Raw genomic sequence first — 13231 nt, 5'->3', positions numbered from 1 at the left:
TATCTTTTGTCCTTCTATTATATTTCCATATCTTATCTTCCTCCCTGCTTCTTTCTGTTCTGCCATTCACTACAGCACCTCTTTTGTGCATTCTGTTGACAGTGTCCCCTCTGTCTGTCTTCCTCTTAGCTTCTCGTTGTTCTAACCTCACTTCCCTCACTTTTTTTACTCCCCTCCCATGTATCTTACATTCAAGGCCCAATAATTTGGGTACTTCTTAGCTTCTGTCTGCTCTGGTCTCATTTTGTTCACTTTCCCACTCCTGTTTTATGTATAAAGTTCACAAAGTCCAAGTACCTGCGTTACTCTGTCTGTCCTTCTTTCGTCCTTCATATTGATTGGATGCTACATTTTGTATTCTTGTGGATTGTTTTCCTCTACTTTGCTTTCTCTTAAACTCCATTGGCCTTGCTAGGTCACTTTCCTAGACTGTCTAGCACTGATCTGTAAATATTAGTAGTAACTGTAGTTATTTTTGTTTGTCTATTCTCCAGCCTCTGTGCTACACATTATATTGTATTGTGCTTGCCAATAATCCTCAGAATTTAGACTGATGCGTATGTGTAGGTTATCTTGTAGTTAATACATTATATTAGTTTGTGGAGATTTTGTCTTTTGGTCACAATTAAAATGGGGCTTGACCAGCTGAATATCATGTTTAAACAAAATACATTTTTTCTTGTTTTCATTTATTTATTTATTTTTTTGTATAGGATATAAAATTCCCTCAAAGACGTTGCTACTTGTGTTGAAAGATGGTGATAAGCTCTCAAAGAGTGATGAGGGGAAAACAACCACAGAACAGAAAGACGATCTTGAAAATTACCTCCATAGTAAGTAATCAGGTCATTACTTATGCCAGTTGTAAAAATGTGTTTCTTACTGACGTTTATAACATTTTGAGAAAATATGTCTAGTTGGAAGAGTAAATACTATGGCATTATGGGAAAGTAACCATAATTTAGGTAAATGCAAGTAAATAAAGCTCAAATAGTACTTTCAATGTAACTAGGTTTATCATGTTGACGGTTTCATTGAAGTTAAGAGATGGAAATATGGAAGACATGGACACTATAGTGCAAACCAGTTTTTAGTTTGAGTAACTACAATACAGTTTAAAGTGCAATGTGTATTTTAGGATATATGGACCAGGCAAAATTCAAGGAAGAAAATAAAACACCGGAGAAGTAAACCAAAACGGAGAACTATTTAATGACAAGAAATACACATCAATTGACGTGTATTTCTTGTCATTAAATAGTTCTCTGTTTTGGTTTATTTTTCCGGTGTTTTATTTTGTATTTTTTGGTTTCCGGTGTTTGGAGTGCTTTTGGATTAAAATACAAGGTAGTTTTGTTACTGATTATAGACAAAATTAGGAAGTCTGTAGTCTACTGTCTGTAGTTAGTCAGTAAATATGCTGTTAGTAAGAGATTAATTAACTTTTAAGCTACCAGTATCTGGTTGAATCAGATTATTTTCAATAAATTAGTGACACAATTGAGCTATAATAACTTGGAAGTGGGAGGCATAACCCAGAATAAATGTTGTGCAGGCACTTTTTGTAATAGTGAGTGGTTAAGTTGTATGAGTGGGAAAGTAAAGAAGATATCTACAGTGACAGAGAGACAACTGGAAATATCCCAGTGGGGCATAGAGGATCATGTCACATAGTCTGAGGTCATAAATGACACCAGAGTTTGTAAATTAGTAGAGCATTTTAAAGCAAATGGAATATGTGTGCATAAAATAAGTTAGAGGGTGAACATAGGCAGAAAGAAACTGGCTAAACAACCACGTGTGTAAGCAAGTGTTGGGGGAAGGTACTGAAGCAGTAGATGGAAAAAAAGGAGTGAGCTTAGGCAGAGAGGAATTCTTATTTAGTCTGACAAGGAGGTAAGGTATTGCTTATTGACTAAAGAGAAAGAGCAGTGCATTACAAAATTTGGTAACCAAAGTGAGGGTGAGTGGAGTGAGGCCTGACCCGTGACCACATCGTGAAGTCGGTGTCTCACATTAGCTTAAGTAGTAAATTTAAGGGGCTGAGCGTTGGGAAGGTAGACAGCAAGAACAGAAGTGTGAACATGGAGGAAGAAGGTGAAAAGGGAAGGGGGCCAAGTGGTGGTATCACAAAATTGTAGGGTGGCAGTGGGAATGTATAAGTGACGGAAGTAAACTAAAGATCTACTCACAGTGATCAAGTTCAGATAAATGATGAATCAGAATGAGTTGGAACAAATATTATTATGGGAAAAAAATGTTTTTAATGGTAAATAATTTCACCACTACAGCATGCATGCACTATAGCCCGTTTGCTTCATCATTCTAATAAAACACTAATAATCTGTTTTTAGGTATCATAAGCCCACAGTACAGTGTGAGCTGCAGTCAGCAACCTTTACATGGGACACCCGAGTTACATCACTCCGGAGAGGACATGCAGCAATGTACTCCATCTTTCAGGGACCTTGTCGAGCTACAGGTAACAGCCATACCAAAGCTTCACTCAGCACGTAGCAGCAGGAGCTTTGACTGTGAAAAAATACAGAAAGCTTACACAGAAAAGGAACTATATAAATGTGCTGTTGCAGTAAGGGATTCACACGTCTTGGTCGTCTTAGAAATCACTATGCCATTCACACTGAAGAGAAACCATATAAATGTACCGAATGCAGTAATTGTTATGTGCAAAAGAGTGAGCTAGAAAAACATCAAATGTTTCACACCGGGGAAAGACCGTACAAATGTACTGAGTGCATTAAGTGTTATCTACACAAGAGTGACCTGCGAAAACATCAAATGGTTCACACCGGGGAAAGGCCATATAAATGTACAGTGTGTGCTAAGTGTTATACACGCAGCAATCATTTGAGACGCCACCTGACAATTCACACAGGTGAGAAACCATATAAATGTACCGGGTGCAGTAAGTGTTTTAGAAAAAAAGATCGTCTGCTATCCCATCAGGCCACTCACACTGGTATCAAGCCATATAAATGTGCTGAATGTAGTCAGTGTTTTGCACAAAGGTGGTGTCTAAAAAAACATGAAAGGATACACACAGGACAGAAACCGTATAAATGTGATGAATGCAACAAGTGTTTTACAGAAGAAAGAAGCCTACAATTCCATCAGGCCATTCATTTAGGAAAGAAGCCATATAAATGTGATGAGTGCAGTAAGTGTTATCTGCAAAAGAGTGAGCTACGAAAGCATCATATGATTCACACTGGGAAAGACCCTATAAATGCACTGAGTGCAGTAAGTGTTTTACACGCAGCAATCATTTAAAGTACCATCTGACCACGCACACAGGTGAAAAACCATATAAATGTACTGAGTGCAGTAAGTGTTTTAAAAGCAGAGATCAAATGATGTACCATCAAGCCACTCACACTGATGAGAAGCCATATAAATGTGCTAAATGTAGTCTGTGTTTTGCACAAAATTGTTCTTTAAAAAAACATCAAAGGATACACACAGCAGAGAAACCTTATAAATGTGATGAATGCAAAAAGTGTTTTGCACAACAAGGAAAGCTAACATTCCATCTGGCTATTCATTCAGGACAAAGGCCGTACAAATGCACTGAGTGCAGTAAGTCTTATGTGCAAAACAGTGAGCTACGAAAACATCAAATGGTTCACTCTGGCGAAGGACCATATAAATGTACTATATGTAGTAAGTGTTTTACACGCAGCAATCATTTGAGGTACCATCTGACAACACACACAGGTGAGAAACTGTTCTAACTTACAGTTTTGGGATGATTGACAGGCTGCAAAAGGTGTTGGATCAGTTTGAGAGGAAAACAAGAAAAATGCTTCACGCTTATCAAATGAAGTATAAAAATCAGTGTATACCAAGATTATATATTCCTCATTCTAAAGGAGGTGTGGGATTCCCCAAAATTGAATCCATGTATAGATCTGCAATCACAGGACTGCATACATATCTGCTGACTTCACCAGATCTAAGCATAGTGAAGTCTAAGATGACTTTCCTGCTTAGTTTAACAGGATCTTATTGGTGTCAAGCGGAAATAGAAATCAAACCAGAAATAGACAAAAAGCAGGCAGCAACTGAATGTTTCAAAACAAAAAAAAAAAAGAGTATAAGGAGGAGGAGCGGATGAGAAGGCAAGAAATGTGGAAAAGACATAAATATAGTTGCAGGTACAGAAAACTCCTAGAACAACCTCATGTTGATCAGGATCTGATGCAGGAATGGTTAAGGAGAGGTGAATCTAAACCAAAAGATGAAAAGTTAACATTGACTGCACAGGATAGTGGACTATGTACACATTGCTTTACAAAGTCTATTGAACATGTGGGAAAAACAGACAAATGCAGGTTCTGTAAAACAGAACTAGAAACAGTCATGCAACATGTTGCTGGGTGTAATATACTAGTGGCACTGGGCTTGTATATTGAAAGGCATACTAATGTGGCAAGACTGTTGTATTGGGGATTGTGAAACCATTACAGTATTGAAGTAGCTGAGCAGTATTGGAATCACAATCTACAAAACATTGTAGAGAATGATGAAGTTTGTGTCACATGGGATTACCCACTACCAAGAGTTCAAAAAACATTTACGAGAAAACCAGATATAGTAGTCCATGAAAAGAAGACAAAAGTAGCATTAATCTTTGAAATTGCTACATCCTGTGATTACCATGTCTTGTATCCAGACAGAGACAAAGTCGCAAAAGATCAGGATGTGTGGGTAGAAATGAAGGCTGTTTGGAAGGATACCCAGACAGTTCCAATTGTAGTAGGTGCAATGGGTCTCATAAAAAAGAATTCACAGTCTGATTTATATATGCTACCAGTGATGTATCCCCATATGAATTGCAGAAGGAGTCAATTCTGGGCATATTGCAGGTGCTGCGAAGAGCACTTTTGTCTAACATCAGTGATTGAAACAATACTAATTTCACAAATTTAATCAATGACTTAGGAATGGGGTCCATTCCTATCATGGTATTAGAAACTCAAAAGACTTGGAGAAATTAAAACTGAGTGAGTTATTTGTTACTATTACATAAGAAACCCAACATTTCCAGTTAGAAAATATTTAGAAAGATTGAGAGAAAGAAGAGGAAAGAATAATGTTTGTGTACACAAATTTAAGTGCTTTAGTACAACATATCTGTAAAAACATCACATAGACAAAGAAATGTTGGGCCCCCTGGGAAAAGAAGCAAAAGATGGTGTGAAAATAAAAAGAACAAAAATCAGACATTTTTGAATGGTACAAAAAGAAACATGGATATGAGAAAGAAAAAGAGATCTGATACAATACAATAATACAATATTTATGCAAAGGAGAAAGCCAAACTAATTGATAAAAAAGCAACTCCAAAGATATTTGAAAAGAAATACAGGCAAAGGCACCCAGATATGGAAAATTTTCACAAAGCAAAAAAAAAAATGGGAGCATATAACGGGATTAATAATACAGATGTTTAATAAATAAAAAATGAAGTTATTGATTACCTGTGAAGAGAAAGATTTAGAGTAAGCAGTCCAGCACATGTAATGTCACAATATGATGGAACAATGAGTCCCAAAAAACAAGAGCTGAAGGGAAGACATCCACCACATGAGATTTTTTTACGTGCATGCGCGATAATGTGTGTGTGAGATGGAAGTGCTGGGTATGACCATTGAGTAAAGAGCATCCATTGAAGGATCCTAAGGATGAATTGCCTCATGATGATACTCTGGAACCTTCAGTTGGAAACCGGTACAAATATTCAGTTGGAGTTGCAGAATAAGGGAGGAGCAGGAAATTGTGACAGCTCTGAAGCAGGCAGTGCTGTGGAGTGATGGGCCAATGAGTTCTCGTATGAAGGAGCAGCAGATGATGCAGGATGCAGCTCAAGAAGATATGTAACAAGATGTTCTAGAACTTTCTGTAGAATGCTCACAGGAATGTGTTCATAGTTTAAAAGAAAATGATTTAAGGGAAGAGTTGCTTGATTTAATAGAGATGGATAGGCATATTAACATCAATAAAAGAAATCGATTACAGACCGTAAATAAGACCCAAAATGCTAGAAGTATGATAAAACAGAAGAACACAGTAATCAAAGACTATTAACATAAATTCATTTGATATAACAAAAGTAAATAGGATATATTACTGTGCAGCTAAATTACTAGCAGATAAAATCGTACAACAAAAACATACTGCAATAAGGAAAAGGAAGGGAAGAAATAAAATGCCATCACGGAAGCTTCTAACAAGGAAAACTATACTGGAATTAAAAAGCGTCAGTGTTAGAAGAATATAGAAGAGAGAACAGATCGACAAATGTCGATAAAGATAGATGTGATGAAAGAAAGACGTGATGAAAGGAACTCACAGTATCAGAGAAGACTTGCATCTATCGTCACTGTTGTAAATAATAAACTAAGAAAGCCTAGACAAAAAAACTGAGAAGATATGCAGACAGGTGTAAAGGAAAAGTACAAAATAAGCCATTTATTAAAACAAAGCAAAAGGAATAGAACCATTTCCTAAAGAGAAGCAGTAGACAGATTATGGAGAAATACATATGAAGACACTGTGGAATACAACAAAGATGCTGAAGGATTTGAAAAATTAAAAGAAATAGTAAGGAGTTCAAATTTACAGGATATGAAATGAGATAAAGTAATGCCCAGAGAAATTGAATCAAAATTTTAAGAAAAGCTCCTGCATGGAAGAAGACAGGCCCAGATGCAGTACTTAACTTCTGATTAAAAGCATTAACATCTTTACAGAAAGATTTACCTCTGAGTAAGAATGACTTATATGCACACCCCGAACAAACACCGACCTGCTAAACCAACAGGAAAGCTGATCGTCCTCCTCAAGAGTTAAATCTGTAAGCCATCCTAAAAACTATATACTAACATCTTGCCATCTGCCAGTGTGCACACTATATACAGAGTTTATAGTCATGAAAAGAAAAAATAATGGCAATAGAACAAAAGGGTAACAAAAGTAAGTCATATGGAGCAAAGGATCGTTTGTTACTAAATGAAGCCTTGATAAAGAACTGTAAAAAATGGTGAAGAATCCAAGTATGGCGTGGACAGAGTACAAAAAAACTATTCAACAACGTTCTAGATTCATGGATAAAATAGTGCTTACGGACGTATAAGATGCATTCTGCATTGCTCAATTGCATCACAGTGACCATAAAATTGTGGTAAACCACTTTGCAGTTAAGCCATGACAAAGGGCAACGTGTTATCCCCGGGATAAAAATTCAAATGGGGGATATCCCAGAGTGATTTTTTTGTCATCACTGTTGTTTTGTCTTGCACTTAACCCAGTAAGGTGTTTACTTAGCAGATTATGTAATTACAAATTGGTTCCCAGAAAACAACCTTGCGTAAAGACTTCTGATTTTTTTTGTGGATGACTTAATGCAGTATAGTTCATCAGATGAGGAGCTGAAAGTACAACTACAAGTAGTTAAAACTTTCTTAAATGATGTAAGAATGTCATTTGGCCTTGATAAATGTGAAAAGCAACTTTTAAATTAGGAAAATTGCAGTACCGAGAAAATATCGATCTGGGACGGGAATGTGATATAAAGGAACTTGAGCAGGAGGGAGTGCATAATTATTTGGGAATTGAAGGATCAGCAATAAAACATGAATAAAGTGAATAAAACTCAATAAGGAATACTTCTTAAGACTAAAACTAATATTGAAAACAGCCTTGACATCTAGGAATAAACTCCAAGCTATAAATATGTTTTCTCTTCCTGTAGTTCTTTCTGTTCTAACTTACAGTTTTGGTGTGATTGACTGGCCCCAAAAGATATTGGATCAGTTGTATAGGAAATCAAGAAAAATGCTTCACACTTATCAAATGATATATAAAAATCACTGTATACCAAGATTATATATTACTTGCTGTGAAATAGGTATTGGCTTCCTCGAAACTGATTACATGTATGGATTGACAACCATGAGACTGCATACATATATGCTACTCTCATCAAATCCAGACAGTGAAAGTTTTAAAACATGTACCTGCACACAATGTCCTCCATACTAATAAATCTAAAGTATATAAAATGGACATGAAGCAGATACTAGAGTGATATGGAATAAAGACAGCCAAATAGTTACAATATGAGAAGGAGCAATGGGCCTAATGAGCTGCTGATAGTGGCAATTCTGTGTACGTTACAGGTGTTGAGAAGAGCACTTCTTGGTAAACATCAAAAACTGAGGTAAGAATTTCATGAACTTTAATTCTACCCTGACTGAGGAATGGGGTTCATTCTTGTCGTAGTCACAGAAATTCATAATATTTGGAGACCTTAGGAAAAAAACAGAAGCCATAAAAATACCCTGAACCTAGTCAATGTTTTGCATCAAAATATGTTCTAATAAGACATGAAATCATTTATGAGAGACCAACCTAATAAATGTCATAAAGGCAAGAAGCTTTACAGTGTAAACAGTCCTAAACTCCATCGGGTCATTGACTCAGGGGAGTGACATCTACAAAGATGAAACTTCTTAATGCTCATCAAATGTATCAAAAACAGTGCACAATATGATTATTTATTCCTTTCACGAAAGAGGTTTGGGTCTTCTTGAAACTGACTGATTATATACATAGATCTACAATCGTGCAACTGAATACACATTGGACTTCATCAGATCCAAATATAGTCAAAGTGCCAAACCATGAAGCAAACCAGTCTGAGATGGCAGTTTTGCTTAGACAGCAGAAGTATTTTTGAAAGGAATTAGTATGAAAATTAAAAGAGAAGTAGACAGAAAAAAGACAGCAACAAAAGTGCTACAACTGAAAAATGTAAAGAGCACAACCAGAAGAAATAGAAAGAGAACTGGAAAGCTTACAGTTGTAGTGGGGAGTATAGGGAACTGCTGGAACAACCACACATTGATCAAGATTGACACATGAATGGTTAAGGAAAAGTCAATTTAAACCAACAGATTAACAATGGCAGCCAAAACTACTGTACCAAGCCTATAGAATGTTTCACAAAGTCTGTATACAAAGTGGGATATACAGACAAATATGGATTCTGTAGATCAGAACTCGAAACTCGTTATGATATACTCATGGTTAAGGTTCTGTACATTGAATGGTACAATAATGTTGAAGATTGTTACGTATAGATTGTGCAAATACTAAAACATGCATGTAGCTGAGAAGCACTGAAAACACAAACCATAAAGAATTACTTAAAATTAAATACTGTTCATTGGGATCATCTAACGACAACAGTAAACAAAGTAGAATTAAGAAAACCAGGTATTGTAGGTGAAGGAAAAAAAGGACACAAGTAGCATTAATCACTGAAATGGCTAAACCTAGCAGCCTGTGTCTTGCATACTAAGAGACAAAAAGCTGTTGGTAAAGGTTAAGGGTATTTGCTTACACAACAAACGCTTGGCTTTGAGTCTCACAAGTGGATAATATAGGCTTAAAAATGGCCGCAAAGGGCAGTTAGCTTAGTACTAATCTATCTATCTATCTATCTATCTATAAAACACCAGGATGTGCAAGCAGAAACTGAAGCATTGTGGAATAAAGATACTCAGACCTTTCCAATAAGAGTAGGAGGAGCAAGAAGACTAGTAGGAAATGAGTGCATCCTTTGCAAACATAAGCGTGAAAAGTTACTAATTTAATTAGCTTTAATAGTACCCTGACACAGAAATGAGATGCCCTGTTATAGTAAAGGGGAAAGCTATATAAATGTGCTGAAAGTAGAGTTTTGTACGAAAATTGTATCTAATAAAGCATCAAGGGATACACAGGAGAAAAACGTATACATTTACTGAGCATCGCAGGAGTTTCTGCTATCAGTTACCTTAGAACCCATTACAGAGTTCGTGCAAAAGCTAAAGCTGAATTAACCAATATGACCACAACAGCTTCAGAAGTATTTAAAGATGTAAACGTGTAAAGACATTTGGACGTGGTACATTTTTTTTTAGAATGAAAAGAACGACAACACATGAATGTAGAAAGAGAAGCTTTTGATATGAATTGAATAACAACCAAAAGAACCTGAAGTGATAGGCCAACTGCTAAGTAAAGGGTTTAGTGTGTAATCTTTGATGTAGAAAATATCCCAGCATGATGGGTAAATAAATCTTCAGAAAATGCTGCAAAGGATACAGCTAAACACTATTAGAAAGGATTTGCCGCAAAGTGGAATTTTGCAACCTTGTGCAGGAGACTTGGTTGAAAGTCCAGTTAGAAGTGGGAAACAACAGGAAAATGGAGAGCAAAATGGATGTCGGCCAAGAAAAGAATTATGTAAGGGAAGCCCTGTTTGATGTAATAGAATTAGGCAGACATATTATGTCACATGACAGAAGGAGACTACACAAAGTGATCAAGACCCATTAAGAGAGCGAGATGTATGTGATGTAACAGAAATAAACAGAGTATATAACTGTACAGATAAACTAATAGCAGAGAAGGTCCTGTAACAAAAATGCACAGTAACAAAGTCTAGGAAAAGAACAAGTAGAATGCTGCCAGGGAAGCATTGAATAGTGAGAACTGTAAAGGAACTATGGCAAGGAAGTATCGCTTCCAGGAAAATATAGGAATGGGAACAGATCATCAAATGTTAGAAAAATATACATGATACAAAGCAACTTCCAACATAAAAATAAATAATAATTTAGTTTATTGTTGGAGGATATGTAAGATAATGTATCAAGACAAGAAAAAAATTACAAGGTATATAAACATGTAAAAGAAAAGTAGAAAACAAGCAATTTGTTGATGACCCACGCAAGTTTTATAACAAATTTGGAAAGAAATCAACTGTAATTATACAACCTAAATAAAGAAGAAAATCAATACATGCTGAAGTATTTATAAAGATCCTGCTGAACAAAATACAGATTTTGAGTGAACACAAGCAGTAGAACAAGTGTTAACCTGAAGAATGTGAAATGGACTGAAGTAACAGCTAGAGAAATTGAAACAAAGTGTAAAAAAGGTTCCTAACTGGAAAACCCCAAGTCCAGCTACAGGAGGACCCAACTTCTGGCTAAAGGTATTAACATATTTGTACAACGATTTAGCTTTGAGTAAAAAAATATATATAATATTTATATAAACCCCTGAATGCACCACAGTAGTTAACAGGAAAAATTATATTCTTCCTTAAAAGAGAACATGCATACATTCCCAAGAGCTACAGACAAAGAATTTGCCTTCCAACAATATACAAGTTATATCCTAGAAGTGATGCAGACAGAGTTTGTAGTTTCTTATAATAGAACACAAGTGTAATAAAAGAAAATCATATGGAACATCAAATCATTTATTATTTAACACAGCCATAGTAAAATTCTGTAAAAAAAGGCAGAATCTAAGTATAACACAGCTGGATTACAAAAAAAAGCATTTAACATTCCACACTCATGGGTTATGGAATACATACTGATGTGTAAAATAAATACTATTGTGACAAATTACATAAAAGTCACTTTGAAAGAATGGCAGACCACTTTACAACTGAATTATGATAAAGAGCAAGTCACTGTCCCATGGATAAAAATGTAATGTGAGATTTTCCTGGCTGACTGTATTTTTCCACTACTTTTTTGTTTTGCGTTAGCCCTTTAAGATGTTCGCTTAACAGATTCTGCTATGTTATAGCTTGACTTGCAGAAAACTACCTTGACCAGTACTTTTTGTGGATAATCTTAAACTGTTGGGCTCATCAAGCAGGAAACTTAAAGCACAAATACAAATGGTTAAACGTTTTCAGACATCATAACAATGACGTTTCTGTGGCAGGGCTAGCCACCCAGCAGTGTAAACCTTGGCTTGAGATGATTGTCACTGTTGAAGTGACACCCCAACCCCATGTGCAAAATGGGAAGTAGGGGTTGAAGATGGATAGCTAGATAAGAATGATATTTGTTCTTGATAAAAGTGTAAAAGCAATGTTTATAGCAAGAAGATCTCTACCTTTCAGAAAATAACTTTAGTAGAGGACTGTGCTATAAAATATCTTGAACAATAGGGAGTATATAAATATCTGGGAATAAGTGAGAGGTCAGCCATTCCTGATCATACGAGAAAAATGTTTAGTAAGGAGTACATTAGATGACTAACACTAATATTGCAAACTGCTTTGATATCGAAGTATAAATTTCAGACTACAAATTATCTTTATTTTCCTGTTCTAGCTTACAGCTTTGGTGTGATTGACTGTCCCCAAATGTGTTGAAGCAGTTGGACAGAAAAAAAAAAACTACTACACACTAATCAAATGTATGTAAAACCTAAGGCATGGCACAGTTGTTCATTCCTCAGTCTGAAGAAAGTATGAGCCTCCTTAAAACTGGCTGTATGTGCATTCTCCAGTTGTGGGACTGCATTTATATGCGTTCATATTATCATATCTAAAGATAGCAAGCATTTTATTCTATGAAGAAAATAAGTCTAAGATAACATCTTTGTTCAGATTAGCAGAAGCTTTTTGGAAAGGACCAGGTATGGAATTCAAGTTAGAAGACAAAAATTGGGTGTCAAAAGAAAGGGCAGAAAAAAACAAACAATGTGACCAGAAAAAATGCAAGAAAACTGGAAATCTCCCTTCTACAGTTGTTAGAACAGGGAACTGCTGGAACAACCACATGTTGATCAAGATCTGAGACCCAAATGGCTAAGTTATAGAAATAGTAACATCTAGTGAACTACGTCTTGCTGGTAAAATAAAAGTATAAAACATCAAGACATGCATGGGGATCAACTGGACTGGTGAAGAAGATCTAAATATGTTTAATACTTCACCTTCATAGGAGCCGTGGAAGTTTACCTTCTGATCTTCAGACGTTACATCTTTTTTTTTTTTTTTTTGACAAAATGAAGTTATAACCTCACCCTACAAACTGCTAATAGATGTTTATATCAATGTAAATATAACTGTTACTTTGGAAATATAGACAGCAGAATTGTTCAGCACAAACTTGCCTTCACAGCTTATCTATAGTCTGAAGCAGTAGTTTGCCTTATAAACAAGTTACGATTTTCATTTGTAATGTTTTGTAAACAAAGTACAACATATCATTAAATTTACATGCTGTACACATAATGTCAGCAGCCTTTTGTGTCATTGATTTGTGAGTGCACACAAAGCCAATGAATTCAGCCATTACATTGCTTGGTTGCTCATATATTTACAGAAATATGAAAACTGTTGACA

At 35.8% G+C, this 13231-nt stretch overlaps 1 protein-coding gene across 1 annotated transcript; it reads left to right on the top strand.

Annotated features, from left to right (window-relative positions):
* Nucleotides 1-562: 562 nt before the first annotated feature.
* On the top strand, nt 563-3377 carry LOC122813848 (gastrula zinc finger protein XlCGF71.1-like). The gene is made up of 2 exons (XM_044086385.1): nt 563-833; nt 2355-3377. The coding sequence occupies exon 2, from the start codon at nt 2578-2580 to the stop codon at nt 3289-3291; it is 714 nt and encodes a 237-aa protein (XP_043942320.1). The 5' UTR covers nt 563-833; nt 2355-2577; the 3' UTR covers nt 3292-3377.
* The last annotated feature ends 9854 nt before the right edge of the window (nt 3378-13231 follow it).

Source organism: Protopterus annectens, chromosome 10.part0 (genome assembly GCF_019279795.1).
Source record: "Protopterus annectens isolate FY-2018-M chromosome 10.part0, PAN1.0, whole genome shotgun sequence".
NCBI classification, from domain to species: domain Eukaryota; kingdom Metazoa; phylum Chordata; order Ceratodontiformes; family Protopteridae; genus Protopterus; species Protopterus annectens.
Note: the sequence above shows the minus strand (reverse complement) of the source record. Positions and strands in the feature narration are given on the sequence as shown.